General features: G+C 34.4%; 1 protein-coding gene and 1 long non-coding RNA gene across 2 annotated transcripts; both read left to right on the plus strand.

The window, feature by feature from the left end:
• LOC112323832 (uncharacterized) lies at window positions 1-2,236 on the plus strand. Its single transcript, XR_002977315.2, has 2 exons — window positions 1-771; window positions 1,086-2,236. It is a non-coding gene; the product is annotated as an uncharacterized LOC112323832 (long non-coding RNA).
• Window positions 2,237-10,218: 7,982 nt separating this feature from the next.
• On the plus strand, window positions 10,219-14,127 carry LOC7489656 (FT-interacting protein 7). Its single transcript, XM_024583109.2, has one exon. The coding sequence runs from the start codon at window positions 10,643-10,645 to the stop codon at window positions 13,868-13,870; it is 3,228 nt and encodes a 1,075-aa protein (XP_024438877.2). The 5' UTR covers window positions 10,219-10,642; the 3' UTR covers window positions 13,871-14,127.
• The last annotated feature ends 3,783 nt before the right edge of the window (window positions 14,128-17,910 follow it).

Here is a 17,910-nt window from a genome sequence, read left to right on the forward strand (position 1 = left end):
GGGGGATTGTGGAGGTCCATGTCCCTTCCCTCATGCTTCTCTTTGGGTCCTCGTTATTTCAGTGATAAAGCTCTTTTTTTCCTCAGAGATAGCCTGTAAAAGCCTCTAGAGTCACTCTCTTTCTTTTCTAATGAAAAGCTCCCTACAAGAAGACAACATCATCCCTCCAAAACCTACCAGCCTTTCCATTATTTTATTCTCCAAATGACCTGTCTATCATGTGCTTTTCCACATTTATGTCTTCGTTATCTTTTCTCTTACCTCCATCTACTTCCTTAGTGTGTGGTCTTGTGTGCTAGCTTGTAAGTATGAAGAGAGTGATAATATTGAGAACCTGAGTACCTTGCAGCCTTGTTGTGTTTTGATTGTTGAATCATGACTCCGATATAGAGGATCCTTGAAAGAAGGAAAAGGGGTGTTTGGAATGAAGTTTGATCCAAGATCCTTGTCTCTCCCGTTCATTTAGTAATGTTACTGCTAGGTTTCGCTATGTATTGATCAGTGTATACACAGCAGCTACGAGCTAGGCCTTGTGTTTCAGATTTTAGCTTCAATATAGAGTGAGCACTAGTGATAGAGTTTGATTCAAGATCCATCTCATGTGTGCTAGCTAGCTTTTAAATTTTTAATCAGATCCCTACTTCCTGTTAATTCTTAGGTTTTATCTTGCAAGTTATTATATTTGGTAAACATCATGAACTGATCTCGGACCAGGCTTCATTCCTTACACCGAACCTTTCCTTTGGCTGATTACAAGACCCTAATTATAAGGTATGTGCTCCTGATCCAATCTCATCTTCTGAAACAACATAGTTCTGATCTACTCGTGGAGTTTGAAGTAGATTATTTATTGCATTTTCTGGTCTGACTTATCAATCATTCTTTGATTTCGATCTCATCACCATGTACTTTCAATATTCGTATGGCTACTGAGATCGATCCTTTGATATTCCTTGACTTGAGCTTTCCAATATTTGACCTGTTACTACAAGACCATGAATTTGATCAGAAATACCCAGAAAATAGTAGATCGATTCCATGATTTTAATTTTATAAAGCACGTACTACTTGTTTCTTCTCTCCAGCTCTTTCCTCTCCAACCTAGAGAATTCTCCAGGTGACAAAAAGATTCGCAGACAAACAATACAAGACATGTACGAATGATGCTTTAATTTATTAAAAACATATATATAATGTCAAGTACTCATGAATACACACACACACACCTCTCTCCTTAATTTCCTGTTTGGAACTTTGTATCAAGTTTTTTTTTTTATCAAGTTTAATTTGCTTCTTGGCGTTTTTACTCTTCAACACCTGTACCCCTGCTAAAAATCTTTGATTCTTGGTCTGTTTCACCGAGTTATGCATGGATCTCATAAACATAAACCCCTTAGCGTGTCCCTGGGAGCATATCCCTACATCATCTGGGTTTATATACATGCACACAGGCTATATATATATGATCAGTATGTCCTTGCATATGAAAACACTCACAGATACGTTTATTACATGTGGCCATATGAAAATTTTCTTTTTTCTTTTTTTGATGAATGTGATCAGATCTTATGAACTATGATTAATAAGAAGATTTAGTGCAAGAGAGCGATATATTATGGCTAAAACAAGGGGCCATATCTATATTTTTGCTGTGATTTAATTCATTTTCAACAGATTTATCTGCAATTATTGTTTTTTTTTTGGACGAAAATGCAATTAATTATTGCTTGTTTCATCATCTTTAATGCTCCGTTTGTTTCCATCATCTGCAAAATAATTTACGTTGCACTATCATATAGTTACGACGACAAAATCTTGTTTTAGGGCATATGGAGACTCGTTTTCTACACATATGATTTAGCATTTTTGTTGTTTTTCTGCTACTAATCACATCACACATATACAGAACCGATTTTGTCATGAACATATAATTTATTCAAAGTGGTGATCTTGAGGTGATATCTTGATTAGAAAATACAGTGCTATGCTCTTTAATTATGGGACAAGACATGACTGATTTGATCTGCTAAAATGCCAGGGAAGGGATTATATTATGTTATATATCGAAAACTTTTTTTTTTTTGGTTACTGTATAATTAATTAGATGATTACAATGAAAAGATTTCTTGTTAGTGTGCCTAAGCATTACGAACAAAGGAAACAGAGAAAAGTAAAGGAACTATCACATCATGTTTGTATATTAAATTCTACTATATACATACAGCAATTTTAATGATTCTCTAAAATAGCAGTGCAGTGTTCTTTATTTTCGATGGAATGAGCTAGGATTAGCTTTTGAGTTCAAAGAGTCGAACAGGATGTTTGAAACATTTAGTAAAGCATTGATAGGCCAGCTATTTCGATAAAATGTATACCTGTTTTTTTTTCTTTCTTTTTTTATTAATTTCTTATTTGTTGATAAAAGTATCTTTAAATTAATTCTTTTGTCAGCTAAAATTAAATGTCTTCACAAATAATTTTTGGGCACACTTTCGCATTGACATGATGAATTTTAAAAAATTTAATAAATTACCTTAAGTGAGGATAAATTTAAAAAATCAAGGAAGTGAATAAACTATATTAACACCAATCTCTTAAAATTAAAATGTATAGTTATTTCAAAATGCTATAAAATGGTTCTATAAAAGAAAGTGTTCAATATGAAATGGTAGAGCGGAGAAGCAATATTGAGCTTTTCTGATTGGCACAGAAATCTGAAATCTTTTTTTTATTTATTAGTATCACAAACTAATTATAAGATTTAAATGAGTTAAAGCTGATTCTTTCGGTAATTTTGGGCTATTATAATTAAGAATTAACTAATTTTAGAGTGTTTTAGTCAGATTATTATATATACATTATGACGCAATTTAAGCTGTTATATATATATATATATATATATATATTGACCCTCGCGAGCAACTCAAGTGAATAATGGGGATAAGTATGTTTTACTTCCTCAATTTTAGGAACCTGTCACTTTTAGTCCATTAACTCTAGATGGCAAAATAATTAACTTAATCCTTAATTAGAGAAAAATTTCCATCAAATCTTATAATTAGTTTATAATTTTAATAGTGGAGAGTTAAAAATAGTAGATGATGTTCTATCATATCATAACCTTTATATAAATATAGTTTTATCTCATAATTCATTTTTTACCACGTTTTTTTTAATATATTTACAAAAAATTAAAATTAAAATTAAAATAAATTATGTTTCATAAAATATAAATTCAAGCAAAACTAGAAAAAAAAATTATAGAAAGAGATCCATCCAAGTTCTATAGTAGTTTTCAATTGATAATTGTAGCTCTCAAAAGGTTGTTTTTTAATACCGTTAAATTTTTACTTATTTTTAATAATTTTTTATAGCATTATCAATTTTATGTGTATATTTGAAGTGATAAGGTTCGACACTACCAGACTTAACAGTTTTTCCGATAAAAATGTTTGTCGGTATTTACATTAACAGTTCGTCTGTGATTATTTTACGAATGGGATCACGGATGAAAAAGTCTGTCGAAAAAATGCTCGTCTATAATTTCTGGTCTATCAGTGAGTTTATCGTTAATAAATTTACCGATGACTTTACAGACAGAAAATACACGCTAAATTTTTTTTTATCCGCTTCATTCCATCGATAATTCCCTTAGTATAATTTAGCATATCACTAACAGGAGAACCGTATGTAATTCCATCGGTAAAATTACATGTCACCGATAGAATACCTTCGATAATTCCGTTGGTGAGTTAATAGTAGTAGTGACATTTGTAGTAATTCATTTCCAACTCTCTGGAATATACTAACAGACTTATTTCGTCAATGCGTTAACAATATCAATGACATTTGCTGTAATTTTTTTTCAACTCTCTAGAATATACTAACAGACTTATTCCATTGGTGCGTTAACAGTAGTAATGATATTTTTTGTAATTCTTTTTCATCTCCCTAGAATATACCAGCGAACTTGGTTCGTTAGTAATACCGTCTTTAATATATATATATATATTGAACAAAAGTAGAAAAATAATATAAAAATAAAATATATAAATATAAATTATCTTAATATAAAAATCAAATATTTATTATAAATTTAAATATTTACAATAAAACTAAAATAGAGGTGGCACTAGAGGAGGAGGAAGAGGAGGAGGTTGGTCGTTGCTTAGACCATAAGGCCAATTAGGAGATGCACATGTACCACCCATTTATGATCTTATCTCCATAATCTCTCATCAAAGTTCTTGATAATCAACATTGAGTTGTTTATATTTTTCATTAAGATGGACCATACATTCCTGTACTCGATCTAACAAGGCTGTGAACTTCGGTGTTTGAGTTGTCATAACCGATTGCGAGCTTTCAATAGTCGAAATACTATGGGTCGTCCACAAGTTTTCGGCTGTAGTGTTAGAGAGTCCATACACCCTATTTGTATCAGGTTCACCGGATGATCCTGCCTCTAACCATAAATCTAGATCGATATCCAGGTGGGTCGAAGTATCGTCCCCGTATCTCTCTTTCAATCGGCTATTATACGTCTCCTGACAAGAAAAAATAAATTCATCAAATTCAAGTAAATAATAACTGAAGAAAAAAATGGTTGAAAACCAACATACCACAAAGTGTTGAGCTCGGCTATTCACGAACTGCTGCACTTTTTTTTGGCGGCCATGACTTCGCACATGTGTTTCAACAAATAGCTCCATTGAGTTTGGCTCATGTCCAAGAACCGTAGCCTGCAAGATAAAAATATTGTCAAATATATTTATATATATAAAAAATATATATGTAATTAAAAAAAATCTTACCATTCGCTTCACATGTGAAATGAACAGAATGAAGTCGCCGATGTACGTGGTAACGAAACCGTGAAAACGCTGGCTCCGATTCCTCACATTAGACTATGACCATTGCGTGAAATTTGTGGACGTCACATGCTAAATGTATTTCGCCCATACAACCCGAGATGTATGGTGACCTAAAATCCTTCCAAATCACCATGTCATTCCAGCCTGGAAGATAGATTTCTTTTGTATATTTTTTAGATTTATTTGGCATCTCGTACCAAAAATCATGCAAAATATATAGCACAAACAAATTATCTATAAGTAAATGACAAATAAAATTTTAATATCTAGAATAAAAAAAAATATCATGATTTCAATGTTATCTAGTTGCGGCGTGATTCTCCTAAACCCTCGTAATATTATCATAAGCTCTATCCCATTTAAATTTTCTCTTGCAGTAAACATTTATGAAAAAGAAAAATTTCAGTAGTTTTAATAAAGTAAACAAATTAACATAATAAAAAAAAGTTAATACTAACATTAAACCTTGAAAATCATGCACTGATCTGCAGTTTCCATTTAAGATATTTGGAAACCTAGCTCAATTAAAATAATGGAATTTTCATCGCCGATTTAAATATCGATGTTATTGTTCTCACAACCTTAATGTTTGTAAACCTGAAATTGGATAAATTTAATGAAATATTATTTTTTAAATTTTTTTATTAAATATGTCGTTATGAAAGCAAAACAAACTTACATTGAAAGGTCATCCTTTCACTGAGCCTTGTATACATACGAGTAAATGAATCCCACTATGAAAGGATCTCCCCTCGACGTTGCAGCATCACACTTGACAAGGTCGCATCATGAGTCGATGTTTGTGCCTCGGTGCCTCTTCTTGGTCGACACCTAATGAGTCGTGGTTGTCAGCATCGCTGCTAGAAAAACTAGCAGCAATCATGTCCGCATGATGTGCAATAGACTTTCCCCTAGTCATCTACATAAATTTATAGGAAAAAAAAACAATTTTTATTTTTTAAAAAAAAATCAGCAGCACCTCCCATATACGAGAAGCTACCTAAAATTTTCTTCTAAGTCATTAAACAAAATAACTCAATATGGATCAATAAACTCATCAAGTTAAAAGACACATCTCTCATAGTTAATTCATTGTTCCCAACTTGAACAACCTCGACACAATCTCGAGGTTTGATTTTCACTACAAATAACCAATCAACTCTTGAACAATCCTTTTTAAAGAAAGGAGTGTATTTGTAATAAACTTGTTAGCGTTACTTGACGAAAACAAAAACATCATCGACGTTAAGGAGTTTAGCCTTTGAATTAATTTCGACCAAACCATGATGATGATATACTATGATTCCTTTATCAGTGTCATATCAATAACATTTGAATAAAAAACTATATTATGTTTGCTATGATATTGCAATTCAATTACCTTTTCTAATTTCCTATAATAGTCAATTTCAAACTCATTATAACTCGATTCCTTAACACAAACCTTATTGTTATATGTCTTTTTACCATGCTCATATTCTTCAATATGAAACACATGTCTATTGATGAAATTTCTGTTGTAACATTTCACCTTTCTTTCAAGACCCAAATTTAGTAAAGACAAAGTAACACTAATATTAATTCCCAATTGATAATAAAGTACAACTATGAATAGTTAACAAGAAATGTGTAATTAACTTAAGTATTTTGAGAGATAAGAATAATTAAACAATAGTTATACGTGTTATGAACCACGTGGAAAATTATTCATCGTATAATCAAAAGATTTGGGATTCAGTTAGCTGTGAATCTCTAGATATTAAATATTGATGATGTTGCTTACAAGGATGTAATTGTTTATGATATTATAAGAGATAAATTATTTGAAAATAATGACATGTTAAGTAGTATACTTAGTAAATAAAAAGTCCCAATTCATTGCAGATAAATAACATATAATTATGTGCTTGTCTGAATTCTATTTTAGACAAATATCTTCCCCTAACAATATTTTTTGGTATGAGTCATCAAGGATAAGAGAATATTGACAAGTTCTCACTCGAAGGCACTTCCCCACCATTGTCATGCCCTGGAACGCAATTGATTTTTATTCTCAATTGAGACTCGGAATAATACAAGATAAATGTTGAGATTTTTTCAACAATATAAGTGTCGCATATTGAAGCCGCAACATGCACCTTGTTTTTTTTTTTACTTTTCTTTTAATGTTGAACAAGTATTTGCAAGGAATTAAATGAATGTTTTGAATTATGCAAAGAAGACAAAATTTTTTATTATGATGCATGTGTAATCCCTAACCTTTTGAATAGATATATCCATCTATATTGAACCAGACCTCTAACTTTTACCTTAAATGGTAAATGTATGGGTAGATATTTTATCAAGTCGAGAAATAGTGGAGGGAATATCATCTCAAGTTTGCTTATTATCTGGATGATATTCGTTTCAAGGCTTTCCATGTGTTGTATCTGCAACTTGTTAGAGCATATATCTCTAAAGAAATGACTGATCTCTATGAGTGCATCCCATATCTCATTTGGCAATAAATCTCGGTAAGCTAGTGGAATGAGTGTTTGTATAAACAGTTGACAGTCATGACTTTTCATTCCATAAATCAACAATCCTCCAAATTCACCAATCTTGATATGTTCGAGGCATGTCCATCAGGAAAACACAGACTTTTAAGCCATTGGTAGACATGTAATTGTGCATTTTCAACTAAAGCAAAGTTGGCTTTGGGCTTTAGAACCCGTGAACCAAGATAAACCAACTTTATATTTTTACGGTGACAAAACAAAGCTATATCCATTATAGCCTTGATGGTGTCCTTTATCTTCCCCTTCACGTGCATAACCGTGTTAAAAAATTCTCAAACACGTTCTTTGCTATATGCATAACATCAAGGTTATGGTGGAGGAGATTGATATTCCAATATGGAAGCTCTCAGAAAATACTACGCTTAACCTAATTGTGGGTCAAATCAAAATTAGAAAACTCCTACTTACAAGATTGAAAATCAAACACAATATCACCCTGCTCCGACACCACGTTACACAATTCCCCACCCAAAAGAAGTGGCGCTACAACATTGCTTTTAACTATGTCAACAAAAAAGTCCTTCTTGGTCTTTCTGTACTTGTGATCTGTTGGCAAAAACCGTTGGTGACAGTAAAAAAAACACTTGACCTTTGTTTGTTAATGTGAATTCCTTGTTATTTTTCATATAGTATGGACATGCTCGTTTTTCATGTGTGATTCAACTAGAAACCATTCCATAAGCAGAAAAATAATTGATAATCCACTTTAAAGCTGCCTTCATCAGAAAAATTTGTTTTCTTGATACATCATAATTTAAAGCCTCGGATGATCAGAACTACTTTAAGTCATCAATCAACGGTTGAAGATAAACATTTATATTCTGACCTGAACTATTAGGATCAGGTATGATTATAGATAAAAACATGAACCTTGGCCTTATACGCATCCTCGATGACAAGCTGTAAATTGTGAGTATCACTGGCTAATAAGAATAAGGAGCAACAAATAACCTGAATGGATTGAATCCGTCTGTAGATAACCTAAGATGCATGTTCCTTGATTCCATTGAAAAATAAGGATGCACATTGTTAACGTGTTTTCAGGCTTCATCATCAGAAGGGTACACCATCACTCTATCCACCATGTCATATGCTCAATAGTTTTTGGTGACATAAATAACCTTTATAGTCTAGATGTGATTAAAAAGTATCTAAATTTTTTATGTGCGACAAGTTCCTTCCCCTACCAATTCTAGGTTTATAACAAGAATGCCCACATATTATGCACTCGATCGACTATACATTTTCAAGATAATATAATATATAGAAGTTTGGAAACATGTCAATTTTCTAATATCCTAGACCGATGGGCTTAATCACGGACTTAATAATATAGAAATTCTCTTTCAACTTATTCCCTTCGGGTAAAATGCTTCTCATGCATTCGATAATTCTATTATAATTAGCCTAACTGAACTCATGATTTGACTTGATGGTGAACACCTTTGTAATAGCTGATAATTTACTATGATTTGTGCAACCATCCCATAATGGTTCGTCAAAATCTTTCAAAAGATAAAAAAAACCTAGTTGCGTCTGCATTAGGCTCTTCATCTATAATTGGACATTGACCGACATGACTCTGATTCATCCTTATCACATCCATAACCATATTCATATAAAAATTATTGTTGTCATCTACAACTCCATGCACGTTACTAGCATTAGAAGTTAACCCAACCATCCTCTATATCATGCTATCATGAGAAACATATGGTTCTCCGTGTGCATACCAACATGAGTATTTCTCCATGAACCTTTTTTTTGTAGAAGATGCATGCATCATTACAACATCTGGATCAATAAATTTTTTATTCTTGCACTTCTTGCATGAACATCTAATACCACCTCTACTAATCTTTTTTGGATTAGATAATACGTAAATAATAATGTCCACCTTTTTATTCTTACACCTCTTGTCTTCCATTCCCATCCTTTTTAATTTTCTCCGATTGCCTCTTGCCTCTTGCCAACACCAAAACCTTTTTGGGGTCTTTAATAAAGAAGAAAATTAAGGGCAAAAAGAAAACAAATCCTTTTTATGGATCATTCCATACTTCCACGAAAGCTTTAATAAAAAATATACATGTCCTTTGCATGATCCAAGCAGTAACCCCTTTAATACTCTCATAATTTGGTATTGTTTGTTTTTGTATATATATATGTTCTGTAAGCATGTTTTGTTCTTCAAGAAGCCTATTTCTATACAAAAATACAATTTTGTTTTTATCAAATTTAAAGTCTCTCGATACAAAAATTTTGATTAACTACGCTAGCAATGATATTAAGCAACTAACTTGGTGTAGGAGGTGACTTTTCAAAATATTTTTTATTTTAAAATGTATTCAAACAACTTTTTTAATATTAGCAAATTAAAATAATTTTAAAATAAAAATAAAAATAATTTAAAATTTAATAAAATAATGGTTACACCGCAGTCCAGAAAACACTCACTTAGTGAGCAAGTTACATTTGCATTTACATGGCATATCTGCAATATAGCCATGGATAAGAGCGAGCATCATATGATCGATCATCACCAAAATCCTTAATTGAGATGTGGGAAAGAGAATTCAGTGACTAGCTAACGCGTCATCTTTTATCAGATTACCCAATTATTATAAGAGTTGTAAGGTGACAAGATTTTCAAGGTCGGTGAGACAAAAGAGAGTTTATCTTTGACAAAAGCTTGTCTCAAATTGATATAAAGTCTTGATATAAATAAACTTAAATCCGGTGAAGGAGGCGATCGGCTTGAAAAGCGAAAGGTAAAGGAAGGAATCTTGAATGTGAAAGGAAAAGGATCACCGTAAACAAGTAAAGCAAAGCTACTAAAACTGGTTTTGAAGAGACCGTCTTGGTCTAAAGATGACCTTGCACATGAAGTTAAGCACCTTTATAGTTTTTCTTATCTCCACCTTCTTCCTTTTCCCTCTCCTTTTTTCTGCGTCCCCTTGCATTCACAACCAAGAACCCACTATCCTTGAGATCATCTCTCTTTGATTTCTTCACTCTTTCTCACTATATATCACCTCTCTATAAACCCAAAACACTCCTCTTTTCACACTTTGAAACGGTAACTTATCAACTATTTCTACACCACCACCCCCAATAATGTAACATTGCACCCGATCGAGAAAAGAAAAACCCACCATCGCATTAATCACTAGCTAGCTAGTGATTTCCTGCTTCAAATCAACCCCGCAAGTAATGGCCACGAAGCAGAAACTAATAGTTGAAGTTGTTGATGCCCGGAATCTCTTACCAAAAGATGGCCATGGAAGCTCGAGTCCATACGTCGTGATCGATTTCTATGGGCAAAGAAAGAGGACGAAATCAGCAATTCGTGACTTGAACCCAACATGGAATGAAACGCTTGAGTTCAATGTTGGTAAGCCATCTAATGTTTTTGGGGACATGCTTGAGCTCGATGTTTACCATGACAAGAATTATGGTCCAACTAGAAGAATCAACCATCTTGGTAGAATTAGATTAAGTTCGAGCCAGTTTGTTAGAAAAGGCGAGGAGGCTTTGATATATTATCCCTTGGAGAAAAAATACTTGTTTAGTTGGACACAAGGTGAGATCGGATTAAGGATCTATTACCAGGATGAAGTTACACCACCACCACCACCACCACCACAGCCAGCAGCAGCACGGGAAGAGGAAGCGAAAGCGGACACGAACCAGGAGTCTTCACCACCACAGCCAACTGCTGAAGCAGCGGCGCCAGCAGAATCTGAAGCAACACAACCAGCTGAAGCTCAGAAATCTGATGTAGAAACAGGGGCAACGACAGAGTCAAACAAAGAGCAACCTGCTGAAGAGGCAAAGTCCAATGAGGAACCACCAGCTCAAGCTGAAGCAGCGGCAGCACCACCACCTTCAGATAATGCACCAGCACCTATTCAAGTTGATAAACCACCAGAATCTGATGTGGGACCATCACCACCTCCACAAGGACCTGGTGGTCAAAACAAAGAGGACCCGTCACCTTCCTCAGCAGCAGTAAACGAGCCTGCTCAAGAAGACGGTGATGGTATCGTCTTAGAGCCAACATTCAGAAAGTGGGGCCCGGCACCACCAGAGATCGTGGCAGCTTCGACAGGATCGTTTCCCGAAATCAAAGTATCAGGAATCAACGCTCCACAACCCATCATAAGGCCAGTGGCTCCAACCTCGAATTACACACTGGAACCACAGGAAAGTATTTCAATTGAGCGGTCAGCGTTTGATCTAGTTGAAAAGATGCATTACTTGTTTGTTCGGGTAGTGAAGGCTCGGTACCTACCAACCAGTGGGAACCCGGTTGTAAGGATTGAGGTTTCAAACAGCCGCGTACAATCAAAACCCGCCAGGAAAACATTATGCTTCGAGTGGGACCAGACTTTTGCATTTGGCCGCGATGCACCCGACTCCTCCTCCATAGTCGAGATTTCAGTGTGGGACCCACATGACCCTAAATCATCCGAGATGGCAGCAGCGGCGAATTTCCTAGGTGGAATTTGCTTTGATGTGACGGAGATCCCATTGCGGGACCCACCGGACAGCCCACTGGCCCCACAATGGTACAGGCTGGAAGGAGGTGGAGCCTACAGAAGCGATTTGATGCTTGCCACGTGGGTAGGCACACAAGCTGATGATTCATTCCCTGATGCTTGGAAGACCGACACAGCCGGCAACATCAACTCTAGAGCTAAAGTCTACTTGTCTCCAAAGTTATGGTACCTCAGAGCTACTGTATTAGAAGCCCAGGACATTTTTCCGTTGATGCCGTTAAAAGAAACCGCAGTTCAAGTCAAAGCCCAACTAGGTTTCCAAGTGCAAAAAACAAAGACTTCAGTCTCACGTAACGGCACTCCGTCATGGAACGAGGATTTATTATTTGTAGCGGCGGAGCCATGTAGTGATCAATTGATTTTCACATTAGAAAACCGGCAACCAAAAGGGCCGGTTACAATCGGGATGGTGAGGATCGCACTTTCAGCTACCGAGAGGCGGGTAGATGACAGGAAAGTGGCGTCTAGGTGGTTCAGCTTGGAAGATCCAAGGAGTGAAAAAGCGGGCTACAGAGGTAGGGTCCAGTTGAGGTTATGTTTCGATGGTGGGTACCACGTGATGGATGAAGCAGCGCACATGAGCAGCGATTACAGGCCAACGGCAAGGCAACTGTGGAAGCAACCGGTGGGGACTTTTGAGCTGGGTATCATTGGGTGCAAGAATTTATCACCGATGAAAACGGTAGACGGTAAGGGCTGTACTGATGCTTATTGTGTGGCGAAGTACGGTCCCAAATGGGTCCGAACCAGAACTGTGTGTGATAGCTTAGATCCTAAATGGAATGAGCAGTACACGTGGAAGGTTTACGACCCATGTACCGTGTTGACTATTGGGGTCTTTGATAGCTCGGGAGTATACGAGATCGATGGTGATAAAACTGCCACGCGTCCTGATTTTCGTATGGGGAAAGTCCGAGTACGTCTATCTAACTTGGAGACGGGTAAAGTGTATAGAAATAGATATCCCTTGATTTTGTTGACTAATAATGGCGTTAAGAAAATGGGAGAGATTGAAGTGGCTGTAAAATTTGTTCGTGCAACTCCAACACTGGATTTCTTACACGTGTACACACAACCCCTGTTGCCGTTGATGCATCATCTGAAGCCATTGGGGGTGGTCCAACAAGAATTGCTGAGGAACTCAGCAGTTAAGATAATAGCCACACACTTGTCAAGATCCGAGCCATCGCTGCGACGAGAGGTGGTGTCTTACATGCTTGATGTGGACACACATGCATTTAGTATGAGGAAGATACGAGCCAATTGGATTAGGATTATCAACGTGATTGCTAGCGTGATTGATATCGTACGATGGATCGATGATACACGTGTATGGAAGAATCCAACGTCTACAGTACTTGTGCATGCATTGCTAATCATGCTTGTGTGGTTCCCTGATTTAATTGTCCCCACATTAGCATTTTATGTGTTTGTGATTGGCGCTTGGAATTATAGGTTTCGGTCAAGGGCGCCATTGCCGCACTTTGATCCCAAGCTCTCACTGGCTGATAGTGCTGATCGTGATGAACTTGATGAGGAGTTTGATCCCCTGCCGAGTTCTAGGCCGCCGGAGATGGTGCGCACAAGGTACGATAAGATGCGCATGCTTGGGGCACGTGTGCAGACGGTGTTGGGGGATTTTGCCACGCAAGGGGAACGGTTGCAAGCACTGGTGACATGGAGGGACCCGCGAGCCACGGGGATCTTTGTGGGGCTGTGTTTTGTGGTGGCAATGATCCTCTATATGGTACCCTCCAAGATGGTGGCTATGGCATCAGGATTCTATGTTTTCCGGCATCCGATATTCCGTGATAGAATGCCATCGCCGGCATTGAACTTCTTTAGGAGGCTCCCTTCATTGTCTGATCGAATCATGTAAGCTGATTGGATGATTTTTTTAGTAGGTGATAATGCCAGGCTGCTAATCCTAATCCGAATCCTCTTCCTGGCATATGTAATCGAAAGTTAGATAATTAATTTAGGTCAAAGTAGTGCTTAATTAATAAGCTGTATGCCCAGTACCGCATGCTCAGAATGTGTGGCCCAGGTATACGGGCCACAGACCATGGGCTCCGGCCACAAGAACGGCCCATTTGAGGTTCCTTTTTATGCAATTTCCCATTTTCATATCTAGAATATTTCTCATGATATTTATTCCTCTTTTTATTCATTCCTATATTTAAATGGGGACCGACCACCGGGCGTTGTTTCTTCTCCGACTCCCCGTGACCTGTTCCTTCCGGTTTTATTTTTTAAAAAACTAATTTAATTATTTCTTTTCTTTCTGAGCTTCCTCAAGATATTCATAATTTTTGTTTTTTGGATGTTTTAAAATTAATAAAAATTCTATTTTGAAAAAAATATATTTTCTAATTACTTAAATTTATTTTTTGAAACTAAATCATTAAGTAATATTAAAGCATGCGAAATGCCAAAGAGAAAGAACCCAATTACCATCCATTGAATAATTGGAAGCTGCTAAAACATTAAGAAATCTGCTAGCTGCTGGTACAGCAGTGTCGACATGATTTTTTTGGGAGAATGATTCAGATTGTTTCAAATATTTTTTATATTGAAATATATTAAAATAATATTTTTTTATTTTTTAAATTTTATTTTTAAGATCAATCTATTAAATTTATCTAAAATATAAAAAATATTTTAACTTTTAAAAACATAGATTAATCCAAGTTTCCAATTGTTCCCTGAATCCCCTAAATCTCCTAAATGTCACATATACCATATATAATTTTGGTATTTTAAGAACATGGTTTGTCACCTTGCAGGCCCATCTTCTTCACGGAGGGATCACTGGTTAAATTAATTTTCCATTTATTATTTACTGATATTGTCGGTTGAACATTTATACCAAGTTCAATTGCTTAAAACACTCCAACAAAACAAGAATTATTGTCTTGATATATCTCAAATGGAATCTGAAAAAAGATTTTTTCTTCATGAGAATCTATATACTATTTTAAATCAAGGGTCTTTTAAATAATATTTACTTATTATTTTGCGACAAAAGAGATGTAAACAATTGGAACATAAATATATTTATCTTAATTTATTTAGCTTAAAAAAATTAAGATAAAAATATAAAAATAAATTGGGTGGAGCTAATCGAAACCCATGATTACAAGAAGTTGGCTATATTATACATAAAAAAAAAAAAAAAAACTCAAAAGTCCAATAACAAAAGACTCTAAAAGGTAAAATAAAAAATAAAAAAAATTCAATATTGTTTTATGAAGATACTCAAAACAATTGTGACCTACCACATTTAATTGAAAATTAAATCAATTTGGCCGTCTTGAAAATAAAAGAAGGTAGCGTCCACGGTAGAGTGATTGTGGCAATCGACCTGCCATGCCATGCAAAGTCTCATGGCCAATATAATTAAGAAGATAATTTGAAGAGTGTATATACTATGCTTTGACCATTTTTTTGTTGGTTAGTAATTGGAAATGTATGAGAATATTGAGTAGTCATGCTTCAAAAATATTTATAGGCTGAAATTGTGGTCATGCCAATCGTATTTGGATTGTGATTTCTTTGAATTTCTAATCTTTTATTTCAAATTTATGCTTCTATCGAAAAGAAATTGATAGTAATATATATTGATAATTATTTGGATTCTACGTAAGCTTACTGTATGATCTATAAAATTGTTAAATTATTTGATAAAAGAAAAATAGCAATTTTATTAAATATTATTTTCTCAATTTTTTTTTAAAAATCTCATATGTTAAATGATCGCATAAATACAATATTATTTTCATACAACAAATATTGAAAAAACAACTATTATTAATGTTAGGATCTCGGTCTATAAAACAACAATACATAACTTAAAAAAAACATGATAAAATATAAAATTAGATACTCGATAATTTACGTGGTTCATCAAAATTTGATTATGTCCATAAACAAATATAAATAGATTTTTTTAAGTAATGTAAGAATTACAACTTTAACAGGAGAATAATTAAAAAAATTTCTACTAATAAGAATAAACAACTCACATATTTTCTCATAAATACCTCATAATTTTATAGGTTTTTTTTTCTTCATTTTACTTCTCTTTCTCTCGTGTATTTTCTCTAATACGTTGCATGAAATGCTTGGGATGCAACCTATTTATAGGCTGAGCATCCAAGCCTTCCTCTTTATTTTCTAAATTAGGCACCAAATGCATTTATTATTGAAGCATTGATTTAAGTCAACAATTGCAGCAGCGTGTTACATTCTCTCACTTGAAAAACTTTGATTTTTAATTATGTTTTCAACACTTGATTATTTGTGATTTTTTTTTTATCTTTTTTTATACTTTTTATCTTCATTTTGATTAAGCTATAGGAAGATCTATACCATATGAACTTATTATTATTAACTGGTTTGGTCAAAATATTTACTGGGTTTTTCTTGGTGTGAATCTTTTAGAAATTCACTTTAATCTTCCACTACTTCACGAGCAAAATGATACTAAACATCTATATGTTTTATTCTTGAATAAAACGTTGGATTTCTTGTAATATGCAAGACACTCCGACAGTCACAATACAAGAAAATCTTTTATTGTTTGTGCTTGAGCTCCTCCACAAGTCTTCTTAGCTATATTGCTTCTTTACAAGCTTGGGTAGCTGCCTTGTATTCAGCTTCTGTTATGGATAAAGCTATAATAGTTTGTAGTATAGAGACCTAGCTTACAACTCCTTCTGTAATTGTATATATATAGCTTGAGGTTGATTTTCTTTTCTCAAAGTCACCTGTAAAATCTGAATCAATGTAACATCTGACAGTAAATTGTGATCCTACATAAAATAATGCAGCATCTGAGGTACCCTTGATGTATCTCAAGATCATCTTAATAGTATTCCAATGCTCTTTACCAGGATTTGCCATGTATCGACTAACTGCTCCCACTATTTGTGCAATGTCTAATCTTGTGCATATCATGACAAACTTTCAGCTAATCACTGTTGATGCATACGGTACTAGAAACATCTTCATCCTCTCTGCTTCGTTTCTAGGAGACATACTTTAGGGTACTTTGAAGTTAACAAGAAGTGAGGTTGAAATTGGCTTACAATCTTGCATGTAAAAGCGTCGCAAGATTTTTTTTAGATAATTCTTTTGTGAAAGCCAAATCTTCTTTTTGCTTTTGTCTCAGTAAATTTACATCCCTAGAATCTTGTTTGCTGGTTCTAGGTCCTCATATCAAACTTCGTAGCTAATTGTGCCTTTAATTCTTAGACTTGATCTTTTTTAGGGCCCACTAACAACATGTCATGTCATCCACGTACAACAGCAAGATGAGAAAATCACCATCTTTTTCAAACCTTTAATTTGTAATATGTGAAATAGTATGAACCGAGTCTGTTGCACCCAAGACTAATTATGAAAGAATCAAGTCTCTTATACCAATATTGAGACGCCTGTTTGAGACCATATAGAGATTTGTTCAACTTGTAAACCAAGTTCTCCTTGTCTGTTTCAACAAAACCTTATAGTTGAAGCATATAAATTTCTTCTTCAAGTTCTCCATGAAAAAAATGCAGTTTTCACATCTAACTTCTTTATATGAAGATCAAATATAGCACACATGATCAAGACTACTCTAATTGTTGTAAGTTCTAATCTTTTATTTCAAATTTTTACTTTAGTCGAAAAGAAAATGATAGCATTATATATTTTGACAATTTTATGTTCAAATATTTGGATTCTACATAAGCATACTATAAGCATACTGTATGATCTACAAAATTGTTTAATTATTTGATAAAAGGAAAATATAAATTTGATAAAATATTATTTTCTCAATTTATTTCTAAAAATTTCATATATTAAATGATGAATTGGCACAAAAACAATATTATTTTCATACAACAAATACAATATTATTAATAGCAACTCTAT

Source organism: Populus trichocarpa, chromosome 13, assembly GCF_000002775.5.
Source record: "Populus trichocarpa isolate Nisqually-1 chromosome 13, P.trichocarpa_v4.1, whole genome shotgun sequence".
In the NCBI taxonomy this organism is placed as follows: Eukaryota; Viridiplantae; Streptophyta; class Magnoliopsida; order Malpighiales; family Salicaceae; genus Populus; species Populus trichocarpa.

Bases quoted from the DNA above. Each gene is read 5' to 3' on its own strand.
- LOC7489656 (XM_024583109.2), top strand. From the start codon at position 10,643: ATGGCCACGAAGCAGAAACTAATAGTTGAAGTTGTTGATGCCCGGAAT.